We start from the raw sequence: 16,991 nt of genomic DNA, 5'->3' as shown, positions 1-16,991 counted from the left end.
GTGTAGTATTTTAATACATTGTACGTGACTAGCTTCATTTCTAGTTCATATGATGCACATTGTGTTGTGGGATAATACATATAAAATGTGTATTTTACAAAATATTATAGCGTTTTTCAGTGTAGTACAATATAGTAATTATACTATGCTGCATATATACATTGTTTTAGTCATATATTTCTTAAATTCGCCGCAGTTGATTGGTCCCTCTGGGTTTTGTTAGTCCCGTTGCTAAGATACAGTGGACGGGACAGTCCTTGGATAGAAGGTCGATTTTACTAAAAGCCTTTGAGTCTGTCCTTGAAGTACGATAAAATGTCGGAAACCGGTGAACAAGAAGGACCGAAAAGTACATTTAGTACCTATGTGGCTGAAGGTGACCAGCTGTTTTACAAGGGAGAGTATGTCAAAGCTATCGAGAGCTTTTCTACGGTAAGTTAATATAACCGGACGCTCTGTTTATACCAATACACCGGGGTGGTTTACAGGCAACAATCTTACGTTAAACGAGGCAGTTTTTATTTGTACATGCCTTTTACAAAAGCCTGTTTTTGTGACCAGGCTTTAAGTTTACAGCCGGATGATAAGAACTGTCTGGTCGCCAGATCCAGGTGTTATGTGAAACTGGGCGATGCAGAGCGCGCGCTGCAAGATGCAGAGGATTCCCTCAAGGACAACAAAGAGTTTTTTAAGGTGTGTTTACTTTTTAATTTAGTTTTTTATACTATGTAGATGTTCATCCTAGTTGCCTAATTTTACCTGGTTAAAGTTTTAGCCCAACGTTAAGCCAATGCTGTAAATGTCCTGTAGGGGGCGTCAAAGTACTTTGATGAGCTGCCAAATGGGCCACTAATCATGACTACTCATGTTTAGTACTAAACCGGTGGATCACAACCTTTTTGACTTCAAGGCTTCACAATTACCACAAAGAAACATCCCAATTTTTTTTCATTTAATTTAATGCTGGTTTTGTCTCATTTAACCCTAATAAGTTCATTGGGGTCAATTCTACCTCAAGCCACTTTTCTTTAGTTAAAAAACATGGTTCCCTTCATCACAGTGGAATGAGATTTTTTGACTTTTCCAGATTATCTGTCAAAATTCATATTAAAAACTGGGCTTGATTCGGTCGTTCTAAAGAGGTGTAAAAAATCACCAAAAGAGGCCCTTTGGTGGTAAAAATGACCCCAATTGAAATGAATGGGAAATGCAAAAAAATATTTTTTTCCCTTTTATTTGTAAAAAAATCATTGCATCAAGAATAAATCTGAAAATGTCAACACAGAAAGGTAGGCCTGGTACTAGAGCACAAATGTCACATAGAAAATACATGCTCAATCACACACACACATGAGCACACCTACACAAACACGCACACACACAAAGACACAGTAAAACTTACACACACATAAAGACACAGACACGCACACATACACACACCCATGAGCACACAAACACACACGCACACACACACACACACACACACACACACACAAAGACACAGTAAAACTTACACACACATAAAGACACACACACACACACACACAGAGAGAGAGAGAGAAAGACAAAGTCACAAACACAGACAAACACCCTTACATGCAGTCAAATTTCTGTGGCATTTTTTTAAAAACAGACATTTCAAAATGCATCAAAAACTACAAAAAATTCTACTATTTGAAATAATATTTATTTTTAATGTCCTTTTTAATGTTTATATAAACATAAATTCACAAAATCTATCACTAAAGTATTGGCATTGAGCAGTTGGGCACATACAGTAAAATGAATGGATGCTAGTCAAAATGATTTATTTCCTAAACTGTAATTCTTTTATGTTTTTTTCTAAACACCAAATGGCCAAATTCAACACATAACATCTAGATCAATATCTAAAAACAATTTCAATCAAATTTAGATGATAATTTATGTGAATTTAAAAAAAAGATATTTTTCAGGCAAGCTAAAGGTGTAGTTGAGGAATTGAGTGGTAATCAGGCACAAAGGTACTTCATATCTCCCAAAACACAGCATAAATGTATAGATGGGAAGTAAATGAAAAAAAAAGATATATTATTTGTATCATTAAAAATGTATATATTTTTTGTAATCACTCTTTTAATCTCTGGGGTCATTTTTACCCCCAAGGAACTGTGACATATACAGGAAAATAGGGGCGTATGAGGGTTAAAATCATCATGAGGCCCCATTGTAGTTGAGAAACACGGGACTAGGCCATACTTTATAAGCTTCTTAAGATTTGATCTCTTAAGAGACTTGCCCGACATTATCTAAGAACAAAACTAATGCAGTAATTAGAAGCTTGCGCTGTACTATTGTCTTTGGTGGTTCCTTCAGTGATAAATGACTTGACTTTCTCTTCCAGGGTCTGTATCAGAAGGCAGAGGCCCTGTACACTATGGGTGATTTTGAGTTTGCGTTGGTCTACTATCACAGAGGCCATAAGCTACGACCGGAGTTGCAGGAGTTTAGGCTGGGAATCCAGAAAGCTCAAGAGGCCATCGACAACTCAATAGGCAGTAAGTCTTTAGACCACATGATAAAATAATTAAAATGTAAACAAAATCTTATCAGCGTCTCTCTTACCCCTAACAGGTCCATCCTCTGTGAAGCTAAAGACTAAAGGGGACCCATCTGTCTTTCACAAGTCTAATGGGGTGAGTCAGTTTTATTTCTTTCTCTCTTCACCCAATCTCGTACCCTACCACTATGAATGATATACTGTATGTTAATGTGTATTTGTTTGTTTGATATGATCCTAAAGGTTCATCCCAAGCATCCAATTCATTCTCATAAGAAGCACCCCAGACAACATGGCCAGAAAGTTCCCAAAATTGAAAAAACAGCCAAGCAGCTTTTGGGAGAGCTGTACAGCGACAGGGAATACCTAGAAAAACTTCTCCAGGATGAGGGTGTGTGTTCGCAAAATAAAGATATTTAGAGATAAACGCAAACTTGTTTGTTAGTTTGCATATTTTGTTTTGTTCATGTTGTATCTGTTTGCATACAGATCTCATAAAAGGTAAGATACGCACTGGAGAGAATGTACAGGATCTGATTGTAGGCTGTATATCGTATCTGGACACGCGGACTGAGTTCTGGCAGCAGCAGAAGCCCATTTACGCACGGCAGCGGGACAGAAGACTGATGCAGCAGCAATGGAATCGTGCCTTTCACAAGTCCACCTCAGACCCCAGTCGCTATTTCCTCACCAGACTGGAAGAAATCGATGCAGGTGAATCCCCTACAAAGCACTAGAGAGGTCAAAGTTTGGGGCTTAAGATTCTTTGGAAATATCTAGTAAGCGCACATACTCTAGCATCCACATAGTCACATGTTAAAACCTTAGCAATTGCAACATCAAAGCATCATATGGCAAACACATTTTTCAAAAAGCATTTAATGTAAATGTGACGTATTTACGTTTTTATTGTTGTTGTTTATTTAATTGTAAGCCTTGAGTGCAGGCAATGTAGAGAGCAGCCTAAAAAAGGCCGGTGAGCTCATGAAGGAAGCGCATAACATGTCAGAAGAGGCCCTGCCCGATAAAAAAGAAGTGCTGGGGAATCTGCATAGCTCCATTGGTAAAACTGATCTGAAATCAGATCTCCCTATTACCATCCTTAGAGGGATAGTTCACCCAAAAATGAAAATAATGTCATTATTGACTCACCCTCATGTCATTCCAAACTTGTAAAACCTCAGTTCATTTTCAGAACACAGTTTAAGATGTTTTAGATTTAGTCCGAAAGCTTGTTGACCCTTCATTGAAAATCTATGTACGGTATACTGTCCATGTTCAGAAAGTTATAAAAACATCACCAAAGTAGTCCATGTGACATCAGTGGGTCAATTAAAATGTGTTGAAGCGTCGAAAATACATTTTGGTCTGAAAACATGAATATTTTTGACAACAGACGCAGAAGAGAAGACAATGCTGAATAAAGTTGTAATTTTTGTTATTTTTGAACCAAAATGTATTTTCGATGCTTTAACACATTCTAACTGACCCACTGATGTCACATGGACTACTTTGATGATGTTTTTATTACCTTTCTGGACATGGACAGTATACCGTACATAGATTTTCAATGAAGGGTCAACAAGCTCTCGGACTAAAACATCTAAAACATCTTAAACTGTGTCTCGAAGATAAACGGAGGTCTTGCGAGTTTGGAACGACTTGGGCGTGAGTCATTAATGACATCGTTTTCATTTTTGGGTGAACTATCCCTTTAATAACACTACAAACAGAGATGCAAAATCCAAGTCAGTATTAAAAGTCTTGTTTACTATGTTCAGGCAATGCCCTGATGGATATTGGGAAAATGGACGAGGCTCTTATTCATCATAAGAAGGCCCTGGAGTTGGCCAGGCAAGGGTGAGATACCACTGAAAGCAGTGAAACGACCACATCTGGCGTGTTTATTATTAACATCAGAATTGGTAATAACCTACTATGCATTAAACATAGCTGTGTTTGTTTTGTGGTTTGTTTTATAGCGACCTGACAGACAGCAAATCCCGAGCTCTGGACAACATCGGAGGTGTGTATGCACGCATTGGCAAGTTTCAACAGGCCATTGAAGTGTAAGTACATCTGATGTTACTTGTTGTTTACTCTCTATCCTATTGCAAGGATCATTATGGTTTAATCTATGCACGTGTTTTTTATGTGGGGATGTAGCTGGGAGGAGAGGGCTCCTCTAGCAAGAGACGGATTCGAAAAAACCTGGTTGTTTCATGAGATTGGCCGCTGTTATCTGGAGCTGAAGCGTTATGCTGAAGCGAGAGACTATGGTTCTCGCTCTTTCGAGGCTGCTGATGAGATCAGCGATTTGAGATTTCAGCTAAACTCGAGTGTGCTTATGGGACAGGCAGAATGTGAGTCCGAACTACACTGCCCAGAACCCCAGGAAGTCGAAAGTTTAATGTGACTAAGAATAATCGAATTTCACTCAATGCTCAGAATCAATGAAAGTTGATGCATTCTTTCTGTACATTTGATCTACGCTACACTCTATGATTAGATCATCTGTCACTCTCTCTCTCTCTCTCTCTTTACACAGTGGAGCTGGGTAACAAGGATAGTGTTGTATACTATGAGAGGGCACTAGACCGGGCAAAAGTGCTACAGGATGACACTGCCATAGAAGGCATCCAGAAGGTCAACACAGACATTTCTGTCTATCCCTCTCTATATCTATCTCAATATTCTTGTATTTTTTTCTATAGTTTCATTTAAAATACATCAAGTTATAGGGACATTTCACTTTTTTAAAAATATGAAGAGTTTCGTTGCAAAACGAGATAAATCCATTTTTTAACATTTTTGTCAAAACATGTTTAATATTATGTTATCATGTTATTATTTTGTTTTATGGTGCTACTTAGTTGTATTTTTTAAGTTATGAAGGTTTAAATCAAAACAAACCAACTGCAGTTGCATTGAAATTAATAGGAATGCACAACCTAAAAACGAGATTTCTGAACAATTAAAAACGGTGGTTATCTCGTTTTGCAACGAAACTCTTCATATGCTCATTTTCCAGCTCCCCTAGAGTTAAACATTTGAGTCTTATCTAGGGTGGCCATTCGTGCCAGTTCCGCTGGACACGTCCCGAACATGTTTTCGGGTTCATTCTCCGGAAGTCGCGTTGCTCGACCGCATACATGTGCTGCGTCCGAAAACTCAAGGCAGTGACTCGTTGCCTCGCTGCCTCATGAGGAAATGACTTCGGAGGCATGAAGGTAGCTCAGAGAAAGACTTTCGGACACACTTCTAAGGCAGCGTGTTTGAAATTTAAACAGAGAGCGCCTTTGTGATAACTAATCACATATTTGAAAACTACAATACTAATTTCTCGCTAGAAATGCAATTGAAAGGTGTAAAAAGTGAAAATATACCTTTATTTACACTAAATTGGTGGTCCAGTCGCGTCCTTGGCCGCCATTTTATTTTTTCGAACTCGACCGGACTCGACCAATCACATTCTTAATGTACGTCCGCGCATAGGTATCTCAGGAGACAGGAAGTAAACCAAACATTGAATTCGGACATGCCTTGATGCCTTGCTGCCTTGGAAAGCTGCCTCAGAAGGCAGCAATTTAGAGTTTTCGGACGCAGCCATCATCGAGGTTCTCACATTTCAGTTAAAATACATTCGAAAATTAAGATTTATTTCTTTTGAGACATAGGATCATTGTAGTTTTATTCTTACCTTGAAATGTAATGGTTGCTTTTCTGAAATTAAACCCGAAATATTAAACCTTGATGACGTATGCGGTCGACCAACGCGACTTCCGGAGAACGAACCCGAAAACATGTTCGGGATGTGTCCGGCGGAACTGGCACGAATGGCCACCCTAGTCTTATCATTTTGGAATCCATTTAGCTGATCTCCGGGTCTGGCGCTAGCACTTTTAGCATATCTTAGCACAATCCATTGAATCTGATTAGACCATTAGCATCGCGCTAAAAAATAACTAAAGAGTTTTCGATATTTTTCCTATTTAAAACTTTTCTTTAGTTACATTGTAAGACCGACAGAAAATTAAAAGTTGCGATTTTCTAGACAGATATGCTAGGAACTATACTCTCAAACTGGCGTAGTAGTAGTGGCTGCAACGGGCGTAGTGATATTATGCACTGCCCGAAAATAGTCCCCTTGTTTACTTTCAATAGCAGGGGACTAAGTTTTAAATAGGAAAAATATCGAAACTCTTTGGTTATTTTTTAGCACAATGCTAATGGTCTAATCAGATTCAATGAATTGTGCTAAGCTATGCTAAAAGTGCTAGCGCCAAACCCGGAGATCAGCTGAATGGATTCCAAAACGGTAAAAATCAAAATGTTTAACTTTAGGGGAGCTGAAAAATGAGCATATTTTCTTAAAAAGTGTAATGTCCCTTTAAGACACACACAAAATCATATTCTTGACATGCATTTATATTTCCTTGTCTGCCACCAGATTTTTGACCATTAGATTTTTTTTCCATCTGATATCACATTTCCTTATGTGCCTCTGATACTATTGCTTCACTTCAATCAATTCCTCAATTTCTGGCCCTGCAGGCTCTTCACGATGCAAGACAAAGAATGACTCAGTAAGACGAGAAACCCGATTGAATAATAGTGCTGCAATCGAATAAATGCACTCCAAAGACAAGTCAGGACTAATGCATCATTACTGACACACATACACAACCAGTCTGCTTGAGGAAAAGTGCGTTGGATTGCAGTTTGTTATGACTGTTTTAAGGTAAACTGTGTAATTTGTGCGACTCCAGCGGCATCAAAGTGAATTGCAAAAATAAAGTATGTCTTCAAATAACTTTCACCTACACCCCATCACCATCTATGGCCATGACCAGAAACATTTCAGAAAAGGAAGTGTTATAAAATTACTGGATTAAACAGCAAATATGATTTTGTCTCTTAACTGTGAAGATACATATTCAGGTGTATCTTTCCCATTGTAAATGCTTATTCTAGTTTTAAGTTGTTTTATTGCTTTTTTTGTCTTCAAGCAAGTATTTATAATTTGGCCTTTCATTTGACAGCTAAAGTGCATTTGTTTGTCTGCTGTAATAAATCTGCAATTGGTTGCCCGTCAGCTCCTTTCTGCTATTCATGTCCCAAATTCAAATAATTAGTTAACTCGAAAGTGACGCAGTGAGTTCTGAGCAGCCGCTTAAAATTGTGCTGATTTTCACAGAGCTACGTTTATACTTTTATAGAAGGTAAACCCACTGATGTCTTACTGAGAGTTGTCATTAGTTTAATAACAAAATGTGTCTCACTGAAAAGTTAATAATTACCTTTAAGCATATTTATAATGCCTTCTGTGTGCTTAAATGATTTGCATAAACCAGGAGCCATAAATACATAAATAACCTCTTACAGCTGCAGAGGTAAATCATGTTTGATGTTTGTGATGCCATTGCCCAATGATGTTGCCCTGGCACTGTTTAATGTTTTGCAATAAACACACATTGTGTCAACACATTATGTATCCTCTGTTAATATAAAGAAGTATAATTGATAATCCAAACATATGGATTAAAAACCAAATCCTACATAGAATAATCTGCAGTTAGGTTTACACAAAAAAAGTGTTTGAAGTAGCAGTTAAATCGGTCATGCTGTCCTCATGTTTAACAAAACTAACACCAGTATATGTGTTAGGTTATGAAACCACAGAGAACTGCACATTTGAGTGCTATATCTGCCAGTTTACACAAAATGGAGCGGTTCATTTTACCTGTAAAACTTGCCGTTGTGATCTTAAGATTTCTATCGCTACTTGGTTAGTAACCTGCATACTTCTTGAGTGTTCCTTTAAGATCAAAAAGACACAATCTGCTCACTGCATCTGTTAAAAATCTTTCTTGGTTTTCTTTTATACAACTATTCAAAAATATATCATCTTAAATGTGTTATAGGAAAATAAACTTGGATATTTTGTATAAAATCACCATAAGAATCTTAATGTAAGAAGATCTCACCAAACTGGAATTCAAGTCTGTGCTTGTGTAAAGTATGAAGATCTTGATAAATTACTCTGGCATCACAGCCTATCCAAAAAGGTCTACATTTATTTTGACTTGCATAGTAGATTTAATGTATAACTGTAGAGAAGTATGCCTGTAATATTAAGTGTATGCTCATAAGCTGTTTATGTAGCATTGCTCAGGGTTTTCAAATTGAAGTCCAGGAATATTTGAGAGAAAAAGACCAAGCAAAAATTGTAAAGGTCTATTGCATAGCCAATTATTTAAGTTTGGAAACAATATGCTGCTTTAGTAATATCACAACTACTATTTATCTAACACAATTTAAATGTTTCTCTATAAATATAATTTTCATATATTTCACAAAGGGGTCCCTCGCGTGGGTCCTTGTCGTCATAAAAAAATTAAAACCCAGGCGTAGTATTAGCTGAAAACAATTTGATATCTCTATCTGGTATTCAAAATATTTAAAAATGTAGTTATATTTTAAGATTTTCCTTTGAAAGTCTAATTTAATCTAAAATGTAAGATTTATGAATAACATAATCATTTACAGATTAACGTATGTGCGGGTGGGTGGGGGTCAAATTCCGGTTTCTGACGTGCACAAGGAAGGACGGTCTGCGGGAGCGCGCTGAAAAAGTGCCTCTGTTCCGTAATACAGATCTATTTGCCTCTCCCTTCAGTGCCCGCGCTCGTGCACGCAGCGTGCGTGCTCAAGTGCCAGTGGTTTCCGTTGTGTTTCCTGATTATTGCTAGTGCGCGGTCAGGCGGGGCTTTTCTGCGCAGGACTCGGGAGAAACGTTTGGCTGTACGGCGCATTGAACCGCAGTCCTGAACGGTGACAGTTTTTCAAACATCTGCTAACGTTGTAATCAAGTAAGTTTCATTCACGTTGTACCTTTTATTGAATATTATATCGTCTTGTAGTACACTTTGAAACCTGTAAATTCTTTGTAGACACTCTTTAGATGACTTTGAGAGAGTTAATAATAGCGATATTTCTATCGTGCGTGGCATCGCCACGCTGCTTTGTTTTGTCTGCATGCAGCGTGGCTGGGCACTGCCACTCCCCAAATCCCTGCGTTTGCGTTAGGTGTGTTCGACTGCGCAGATAGACCGGCGAGTGATATCAAAGAACCGCGAGAGCGATTCGAACATACAGATTTCTAATTAGTCTCGCGGTACGTCGATGTCACAAAGTGATCGCGTTGCGCAGGGCCGCATGAAGTCAAACACACCTTTTGTTACCCGCAATTAACGGTATCATAGGTTTAATTATGAGTCTGTTTAGCTTCTCATACGGTTTAGCACTGTTTTTACATTCGTTGTCATAAGCCGTTTTTGGATTTGCTACATTAGCGCACCCGTTTTTAGGTTTACTCAATCCGTGTGTGTAATGTCTTTAAAGTAACCATTTATGTACGCATACAAACTGCGGCCCATCACAGCTTCTGCTTTTTTAAAGCGTCACTGTTATCGCTATCAGCGTGAATACATCTCCCCTTTGGGGTTTCCTTTGTCTTCGTAGATTAGCTGGCGTGTCTGAATCTAATTTGGTCACGTTTAGGTGGGCAACTCACTTGGCATTGAGACAAAGCCACAAAGAAGCGGCCCAAATGATGTGCAGGTGTCGGTGTCCCACGACCACCACTGCTGTTGACCATGCAGCACAAATACCACTTGTGTATTTAAAGCTTTGCCTGTTGTTGTGAAATCAAGCTACTGTGTCATAACGGAGAAGTTCATGTTGTCTGTTGTTAGTAGTGGGTTGAAATAACACATGAATTGTATTCGGTGAGGCGAAGCTTTGCTATTTGGTTAAGTTGTATAGATTTGCATAAAAGCATCAAAATGGGGAACAGATGCTTTTTGACTAAATAATGACAAATTGTAACTTTCACAATAAGTGCTTTTGAAATAGAATTTGCAAAACATGACTAATGACTCACATCCTAACATTTATAGTTGATAGCTTCTGCTTGCTGGTAGGTAATCTGACAGCTAGTTACATCAGAAAATATCTGGGTTGATGGTACGTCACATGAAACTAAAGCAACATGAAGTGTTGTGCAACATTCCCCGGGTTATCCTAGGTCTCTTGAAAAAAAAGGTGACATGATAAGAAATATGGATGTAAATGAAGTAATTTGTAACCAGAGAAAAATCTGTTCTTGCATTTAAAGCCGTTAGATGGCATTTCACTGGAATTGTATTTTATTTCATATGAATTCAAGCATTTGCTCGTTTAAAGGGAGCAGTGGTTTTAAAATTAGAATATGCAGCTGTGGGTAGTACTTTTTTTTTAATAAGTTTTGGTTTTAACATTTTCAGCAGCCTACATACAGGGTGTTATGACGTGGTTATATTTGTGAAACTGACATATGGTTCAGGTGTCCAATGCTCTGCATGTAGCATACTTGCATTTTAGATTCTGTCACCCTTCTATAATATACTACATTTTGGCTCCCCATTACCTTTAGCTTTATTTTCCAAATGCAAATTAGACCTTGCATGAAAATTAAGTTTGTTTTATTCTACCTAAAGTTGAATAGTGCTTTTATTCAAATGCATTCTCACTCAATTTGTTGTGTTTATCAAAAAGAGCTTGCTGTATAGCAATGGACGGCGAACAGAATCAGGAAGTTCCAGAAGCTGTTACTGAGTCACAGGATGTGGCGACAGAGCAGGAGGAGAAAGCAGAGCCTAAATCTGAAGTAGCAGTTGAGGCGTCTTCAGAACCGGCCCCTGAGCATGAGACCCCAGCAGTGGGTCAATGTGCGGTGGAAAACGATGAGGTGACCGAATCTGCCAAACCTGAGAAAACCCCAGAAGCTGAGAAACCTCCAGAGGTGGTGGAATCGGCACCCGAGCCAGAACAGAAGAAAGAGTCTAAAGCAGAGCCACAAGTTCAAGTGAATTCTGAACCAGAGAAACAGGAGGAAGAAGCTGTGAAAGAGGTGGAGCCAAAGAAAGAGGAGGAGCCAAAGAAAGAGGCCGAGGCCAAACCCGAAGAAGTTGCTAAAGATGGGGAGACACAGAAGGAGGATGGAGAGGAAAAGGCGCAAGCATCAGAGGCGGTTCAAGCTGAGGCTCCGAAGGAGGCAGAGGCCGAGCAGAAAGAGCCAGGACTGCCTCTGTTCTTTGGCTGGTTCCTGCTTCCAGAGGAAGAGGAGAGAATAAAGTGTGCCACCATGGACTTTCTCAAGACACTGGACACCCTGGAAGCCTTTAAACAACATATCAGTGAATGTAAGTGGACTCTTTACATACCTGACTGTTTATGCATTTAATGTGATATTGATTTTTTCAATGGTTCTTTTGTAGTTACTGGTGAAGCAGAGAAAGAGGTTGATCTCGAACAGTACTTTCAGACCACAGAGCCTCTCCATTGCACTACAATGTTTTGTGACTATGGCAAGGTGGAGGGGGCAAAGGAGTATGCTGAGCTACAGGCAGTTTTCCACATGAGTCTTCCTAGATTGCAGTACATGTTGAGTTTTAAACCATGCACAGCCTGAATTGAGTGCACAGATGTTTTTTTAAGGGGGATGTTTCACAAGACTTTTTTAAGATGTCAAATAAATCTTTGGTTTCCCCAGAGTACATATGTGAAGTTCTAGCTTAAAATACCACACAGATAATTTATTATAGCATGCTAAAATTCCCACTTTGTGGGTGTGAGCAAAAATGTGCAGTTTTTGGTGTGTCCTTATTAAAAGCAAATTTGCTGATTCCTGCACTAAATGGTGGTGCCATGGTTGGATAGTGCAGATTAAGGGGCGGTATTATTCCTTTCTGACATCACAAGGGGAGCCAAATATCAATGACCTATTTTTTTTCCACAACTAAGTTACTGGGTTGTTCTTTAACACATTTTTTTTTAATAGAGGCCCTGGGGACCCAATTATAGCACTTAAACATGGAAAAGTCACATTTTCACGATACGTCCTCTTTAAATTAATATAATTTAAAGGCATGGATAAAAAGAAGGACAGTTGTTTAATACTTGTTTACGGGCATAGAAATTGTGTATGCTGATTGAATTAGAAACCGAAACACCCCTTATATTATTTGCATTAAGTGTTGACTAAAGACTGTCAAAAATCGATGGATGCATGTCACCATAGACTTCCATTGTAGACATCTTGCGCTGATGTCATCATTTGTAGTGACTTGTGTCTGCGCAGTAGTGATCGTGAAGTGGAAATACTGTGGCTGCGTCCAAGTAACCACACTTGCGGACTTTGCACTTGACCACTTGACTACTTACATGACACGTTTCCTGTGTTCTGCTTAAGTATTTTAGTGGGTGTGAAGATTCCAAGCGTGCACGTAGAAATATTCAGCCGATGGGACACACTTAGCAAGTATAAAAATGTTAATCCAGGAAGTGGCAGCAATTTGCACCAAAACGTATTCGTTTTTCATTTAGGCTACTTAAAATATTACTTAAAAGTATATTTTTAAGTCTTTCGTTGTAAACCAATAAACATCTGTAAAAATTCTTTATTTTGTGCATGCAGCTTTATTAAAGTAGTTCTAGTTTTTTAATAAAACGACACAATGTTGTTTCTTATTATGTGATAAAAGCATTTGCAGATATTACACAAAATGCATGCTAGCACTAATGAAATGTGCACCACTTTTCATTTTACTACCAACATTATGGTGTGGTTTACCAGACAGGGATTAGCTTAAGCTAGGACTAGGCCTTAGTTTAATTAGGAAATATAACGCGAGGTTTGAGCAAAAGTCTTACAATTTACATCCAGAACATGATGCATGATGGGATACGCTTAGCCTTGAATACCGCTGCAAAGCGGTGTGGATTAAGGACACTGCGCTTTACCAGTTTTTAGACATGGGACAGTCTTGCACCCTTAGGGCGCACTCACATTATCCAAACCAAACCATGCCCCAGAGCGATTGTCACCCCTTCCTACTCCCCCAGGTGCACGCACTCACACTGTACTTTTTATCGATCCAAGTCCGGGCGCGCTTTCGTCATTAAAATGCGATTGTTTTGAAAAAAGCAGGAAGTAAAGCTCTCTCTTAACACTGGAACCCACCGTAATGATAAGTCTGTGTTTTTTACCGGGAGTCGTTTGGTGCGTGATTACAGACAGCCCTCTCACATGTCATCATATTGCTTAGTTGATCTGTCACATGCGCAGCTCGGACATTCACGTAACCCCGCTGCGCGCATCAAAAGGTTTTTACGGAGGCAGATGAAGGTGAGTGGTCATGCAACTGACGTGTTCACCTTTTGAATCGCGCTCAGGCGCGATTGCGCTCACACCACAGCCTTCCGCGCCTGAGCCCAAGTGAACCGCACTCCGGCCCACCTCTGCAACCTGGCCGCGGCACGATTAACCAATCCGCCCAGGCGCGGAACAGAGCGATCACATTAGTCAAACAAACCGGGCTTTGGGGGTCAAACGCACCCGAGCGGGGTTTGGTTTGGATAATGTGAGTGCGCCCTTACTTCCTTTCTCACGCACCTGCTCTTGAGTGGCCAAGCCCACAAGTGTGGGTGTGTTTGGATGCAGCCTGTATCAAGGCCATACCAATATTCTTGTTTCACCCGGTTACATACAAATCATGTCATCATGTCCCTGTTTAATAGCATTGACTTAAACCAACCTTAATTATTAGAAAATCCAACACTTAAAGATGCAGTGTGTAATTTTTTAAAGGATCTCTTGACAGAAATGCAAAATAATATTCAAAACAATATTATCAGGGGTTTATAAAGACCTTTCATAAATTATTAATGAACCGTTATGTGTTTATTACCTTAGAATGAGACGTTTTTATCTACATACACGGAGGGTCCCCTTACATGGAAGACGCCATTTTGGGCCACCATGTTTCTACAGAAGCCCGTAACGGACAACATTTTTTTACTAAATTGTCTCTGACGATGACATGTTTGTCCGGTGGCGGCTATCATAGCTTTTCTGTGTTTCAAAAGCAAGGGGTGAGCAGTGGACTGAGCCGTTGGTTGCAATTCGCAACCTCACCACTAGATGCCACTAAAATTTACACACTGCGCCTTTAAACATACATCAGCATTATAAGAAATAACCGAAATAACCATTTTTGGAAAAAAATTCTTAAATTAAGATGCTTTTTCTTGATGAGCAAAATGACCCAAGAAAATGAGTCTAGTTTGTAGACCAAAAATATAAAATTTAAGTGATTTTGTGCATAAAACAAGCAAAAAATCTGCCAATGTGCTAAGGAAATTTTTCTTAAATTTAGTGTTTAAGAAAAATGTTCAAGATTTTTTTGCTTACCCCATTGGCAGATTTTTTTCGCTTGTTTTGTGTAAAATCACTTGGATTTGGTGTTTTTGGTCTGGAAGCTGGACTTATTTTGTTGGGTCGTTTTGCTCATCAAGAAAAGCATCTTAATTTAAGAATTTTTAGATATTTTTACTGAAATCAAGACAAAAACACTACGAGATTTTTTTTCTTAATTTTGTTGCAGTGTTTGGCTGACATCACATTTGTTTACCGGTACATGGAGAGGGTGGGGTTTATGACCTATTACTAGACACCGGGGGGGCGATCAAAATGTTTTGGCTTCACTCTTTAGGATGTGTGTTGCACGCATGCTACCAACTTATTCAAATTGATTGCTGATACTAATACGATTCCTTTATTTCTGTTTCCTACAGGCAGTCAAAGATTCTTTAGAGAAGTCCGATGAGATTTCTGTCACTGCTCTCTTAGTGACCCCTCGCACGTTTGGGGCCCGTGTGGAGTTGACAGAAACGCAGATGAAACTGTGGCCTGAAGGGGGAGACAAAGCAGGGGCTCCCACCACCCTTCTACCCAGCATTGAGGCTGTACCGGCCGGCAGCCGCGCCCACGTCACATTGGGCTGCTCGGCCGGCGTAGAACCAGTTCAGACCGGTTTCGATCTGCTGGAGATCCTGGCCCTCCAGAAGGAGAGCAAGGAGGGCACCCAGGTTGAGATGGAGCTGGGCACTTTGTCCTATCTAGGTGAGGGCCGTTGGTTCCTTGCCCTGAGGGAAGCGATCACAGCAGACGCCACCTTCTCTAGCTTCTCCGAAAACAAACCTACCACCGAGCAGGGCAAAAAGAACGGCGACAAGAAGAAGAAAAAGTGTGCCATTCTGTGAGCGGAAAGCAAGGAGGAGAGGGGGGAAGAGAAGGGAGACATTTCCTAAGGGCCCTGGCCCTCGATCGGCTGTGGATGATGTTGTCTTTATGCATGTGTGTGTGTGTGTAGGTGGATTGCGTGTGTGTTTTGCAGCTTTAGTGTATGCGTGGTGATGGCTTGGGATGATTTGGCAGGCAGCGTGAGGCCAGATATTCCAAAGCAGCCTTAGCTGGTGCCTTTCCTTTGCCTGGCAACATGAGCTCGGAGGCCTTAATATCTGCCTTAAGGTCACGGATCACTCTGCTGGATTCACTCTGCGTTAGGTGCTAGTTCGTGTGGCTTCGGCCTTCGACCACCCCGTCCATGTTCCTTTTACGCTGGTTCATTCGCGATTGGTCTTCCCTACACTTCAAGCACTTAGATTTAGCTCAACTTTCCTGGTTCGATTAACTGGATTGTACTCTGTTTTAGTTCAGTTCTTGTTAAATGGCTGCCGACGCGGTACCATTAGAAGATTTGGGTACCAAATTTGCATCTTCTAACTCTGATCAGCAGTTTTGATTATTTATCACAAGAACTTTATTGAGGTTTAGAGTATAACTGATAATCTAGCGTGTAGTTCTTCACTGTCCCCCCTCTCTTCAGGCTTTGCAGAGCTGATGTACGACTAGTACGATTTCCAAATATACACACCGCACCATTATTATCTCACCCTGCAAAGTGTTTTGTGTGTGTGTGTGGGTGTGTGCGCCAACATTTTGACATGTTTTTCTTGTTCATTGCGCTCACTTAAAATGTTTTTTCTTTTATTAAGTAAGTTTGCATACGTTCTGGGAGATGTTTTTAGGCTGTAGTGTGCGTTCTTGTGTTCATTTGTGTCCGTGTATGCAATGAATTGTCCTCTTTGAGCTGTCTTCCCATTTACAAATTTGGTTAAACCAATGTAGCCTGTATTTCTCATTGGATTTATTCATCCAATCAGCTCCTTCATAAAACAAGTGTAATCACGTGTGATAGTACATTTAGTCTCTCATTCATGTCAGTTTTGAAAAAAAATGTGCACTCTAAATACTGTGACAAGCATCGGTCTGGTGCCTTCCTCTTCTGTAGGTTTGTAGATGGCTGAAGCCATGCTTATCTTAGATCTCTGACATCAAGGCACTATATTTTTGCACTTGCCATGTTTTTCATTTGTTTTGTACACTTAATAAAGAATGTGCTTGGCTCTGACAATCCTGTCTGTTAATGCTGATTATTTTCTTTTTTGAAAGTTGTGCTTATTTATTAGGTTTTATCTAGTGTTGCATGCTTATTTGATCTAATGT

At 39.7% G+C, this 16,991-nt stretch overlaps 2 protein-coding genes across 5 annotated transcripts; both read left to right on the top strand.

Moving 5' to 3' along the window:
• The first annotated feature begins 111 nt into the window (after positions 1 to 111).
• On the top strand, positions 112 to 8,026 carry odad4 (outer dynein arm docking complex subunit 4). 3 transcript variants are annotated; one of them, XM_055194232.2, is made up of 12 exons: positions 112 to 432; positions 606 to 693; positions 2,384 to 2,537; positions 2,614 to 2,675; positions 2,783 to 2,930; positions 3,029 to 3,253; positions 3,474 to 3,602; positions 4,321 to 4,399; positions 4,522 to 4,608; positions 4,706 to 4,902; positions 5,088 to 5,185; positions 7,094 to 8,026. In XM_055194232.2, the coding sequence occupies exons 1-12, from the start codon at positions 365 to 367 to the stop codon at positions 7,127 to 7,129; spliced, it is 1,371 nt and encodes a 456-aa protein (XP_055050207.2). In that variant the 5' UTR covers positions 112 to 364; the 3' UTR covers positions 7,130 to 8,026. The 3 variants fall into 3 exon arrangements, with proteins under 3 accessions (XP_055050207.2, XP_055050206.2, XP_055050208.2); XM_055194231.2 differs by having other exon boundaries at positions 562 to 693; XM_055194233.2 differs by lacking the exon at positions 3,474 to 3,602 and having other exon boundaries at positions 562 to 693.
• A 1,139-nt stretch (positions 8,027 to 9,165) lies between these two features.
• cnp (2'',3''-cyclic nucleotide 3'' phosphodiesterase) lies at positions 9,166 to 16,899 on the top strand. 2 transcript variants are annotated; one of them, XM_073857403.1, is made up of 4 exons: positions 9,166 to 9,415; positions 11,138 to 11,784; positions 11,860 to 11,987; positions 15,218 to 16,899. In XM_073857403.1, exons 2-4 carry the CDS (start codon positions 11,154 to 11,156, stop codon positions 15,683 to 15,685), a joined length of 1,227 nt encoding a protein of 408 aa, XP_073713504.1. In that variant the 5' UTR covers positions 9,166 to 9,415; positions 11,138 to 11,153; the 3' UTR covers positions 15,686 to 16,899. The 2 variants fall into 2 exon arrangements, with proteins under 2 accessions (XP_073713504.1, XP_055050200.2); XM_055194225.2 differs by lacking the exon at positions 9,166 to 9,415 and having other exon boundaries at positions 11,104 to 11,784.
• Positions 16,900 to 16,991: the final 92 nt, after the last annotated feature.

Source organism: Misgurnus anguillicaudatus, chromosome 19, assembly GCF_027580225.2.
Source record: "Misgurnus anguillicaudatus chromosome 19, ASM2758022v2, whole genome shotgun sequence".
Lineage (NCBI taxonomy): Eukaryota > Metazoa > Chordata > Actinopteri > Cypriniformes > Cobitidae > Misgurnus > Misgurnus anguillicaudatus.
The sequence above is the reverse complement of the archived record's forward strand: the minus strand, read 5'-3'. Positions and strand labels throughout refer to the sequence as shown.

Coding starts and splice junctions, on each gene's coding strand:
- odad4 (XM_055194231.2), top strand. CDS start 316: ATGTCGGAAACCGGTGAACAAGAAGGACCGAAAAGTACATTTAGTACC. Junction 2,538..2,613: donor CATCGACAACTCAATAGGCA/GTAAGTCTTTAG, acceptor TACCCCTAACAG/GTCCATCCTCTGTGAAGCTA. Junction 4,903..5,087: donor GCTTATGGGACAGGCAGAAT/GTGAGTCCGAAC, acceptor CTCTTTACACAG/TGGAGCTGGGTAACAAGGAT.
- cnp (XM_073857403.1), top strand. CDS start 11,154: ATGGACGGCGAACAGAATCAGGAAGTTCCAGAAGCTGTTACTGAGTCA. Junction 11,785..11,859: donor TAAACAACATATCAGTGAAT/GTAAGTGGACTC, acceptor GTTCTTTTGTAG/TTACTGGTGAAGCAGAGAAA. Junction 11,988..15,217: donor AGGAGTATGCTGAGCTACAG/GCAGTTTTCCAC, acceptor TGTTTCCTACAG/GCAGTCAAAGATTCTTTAGA.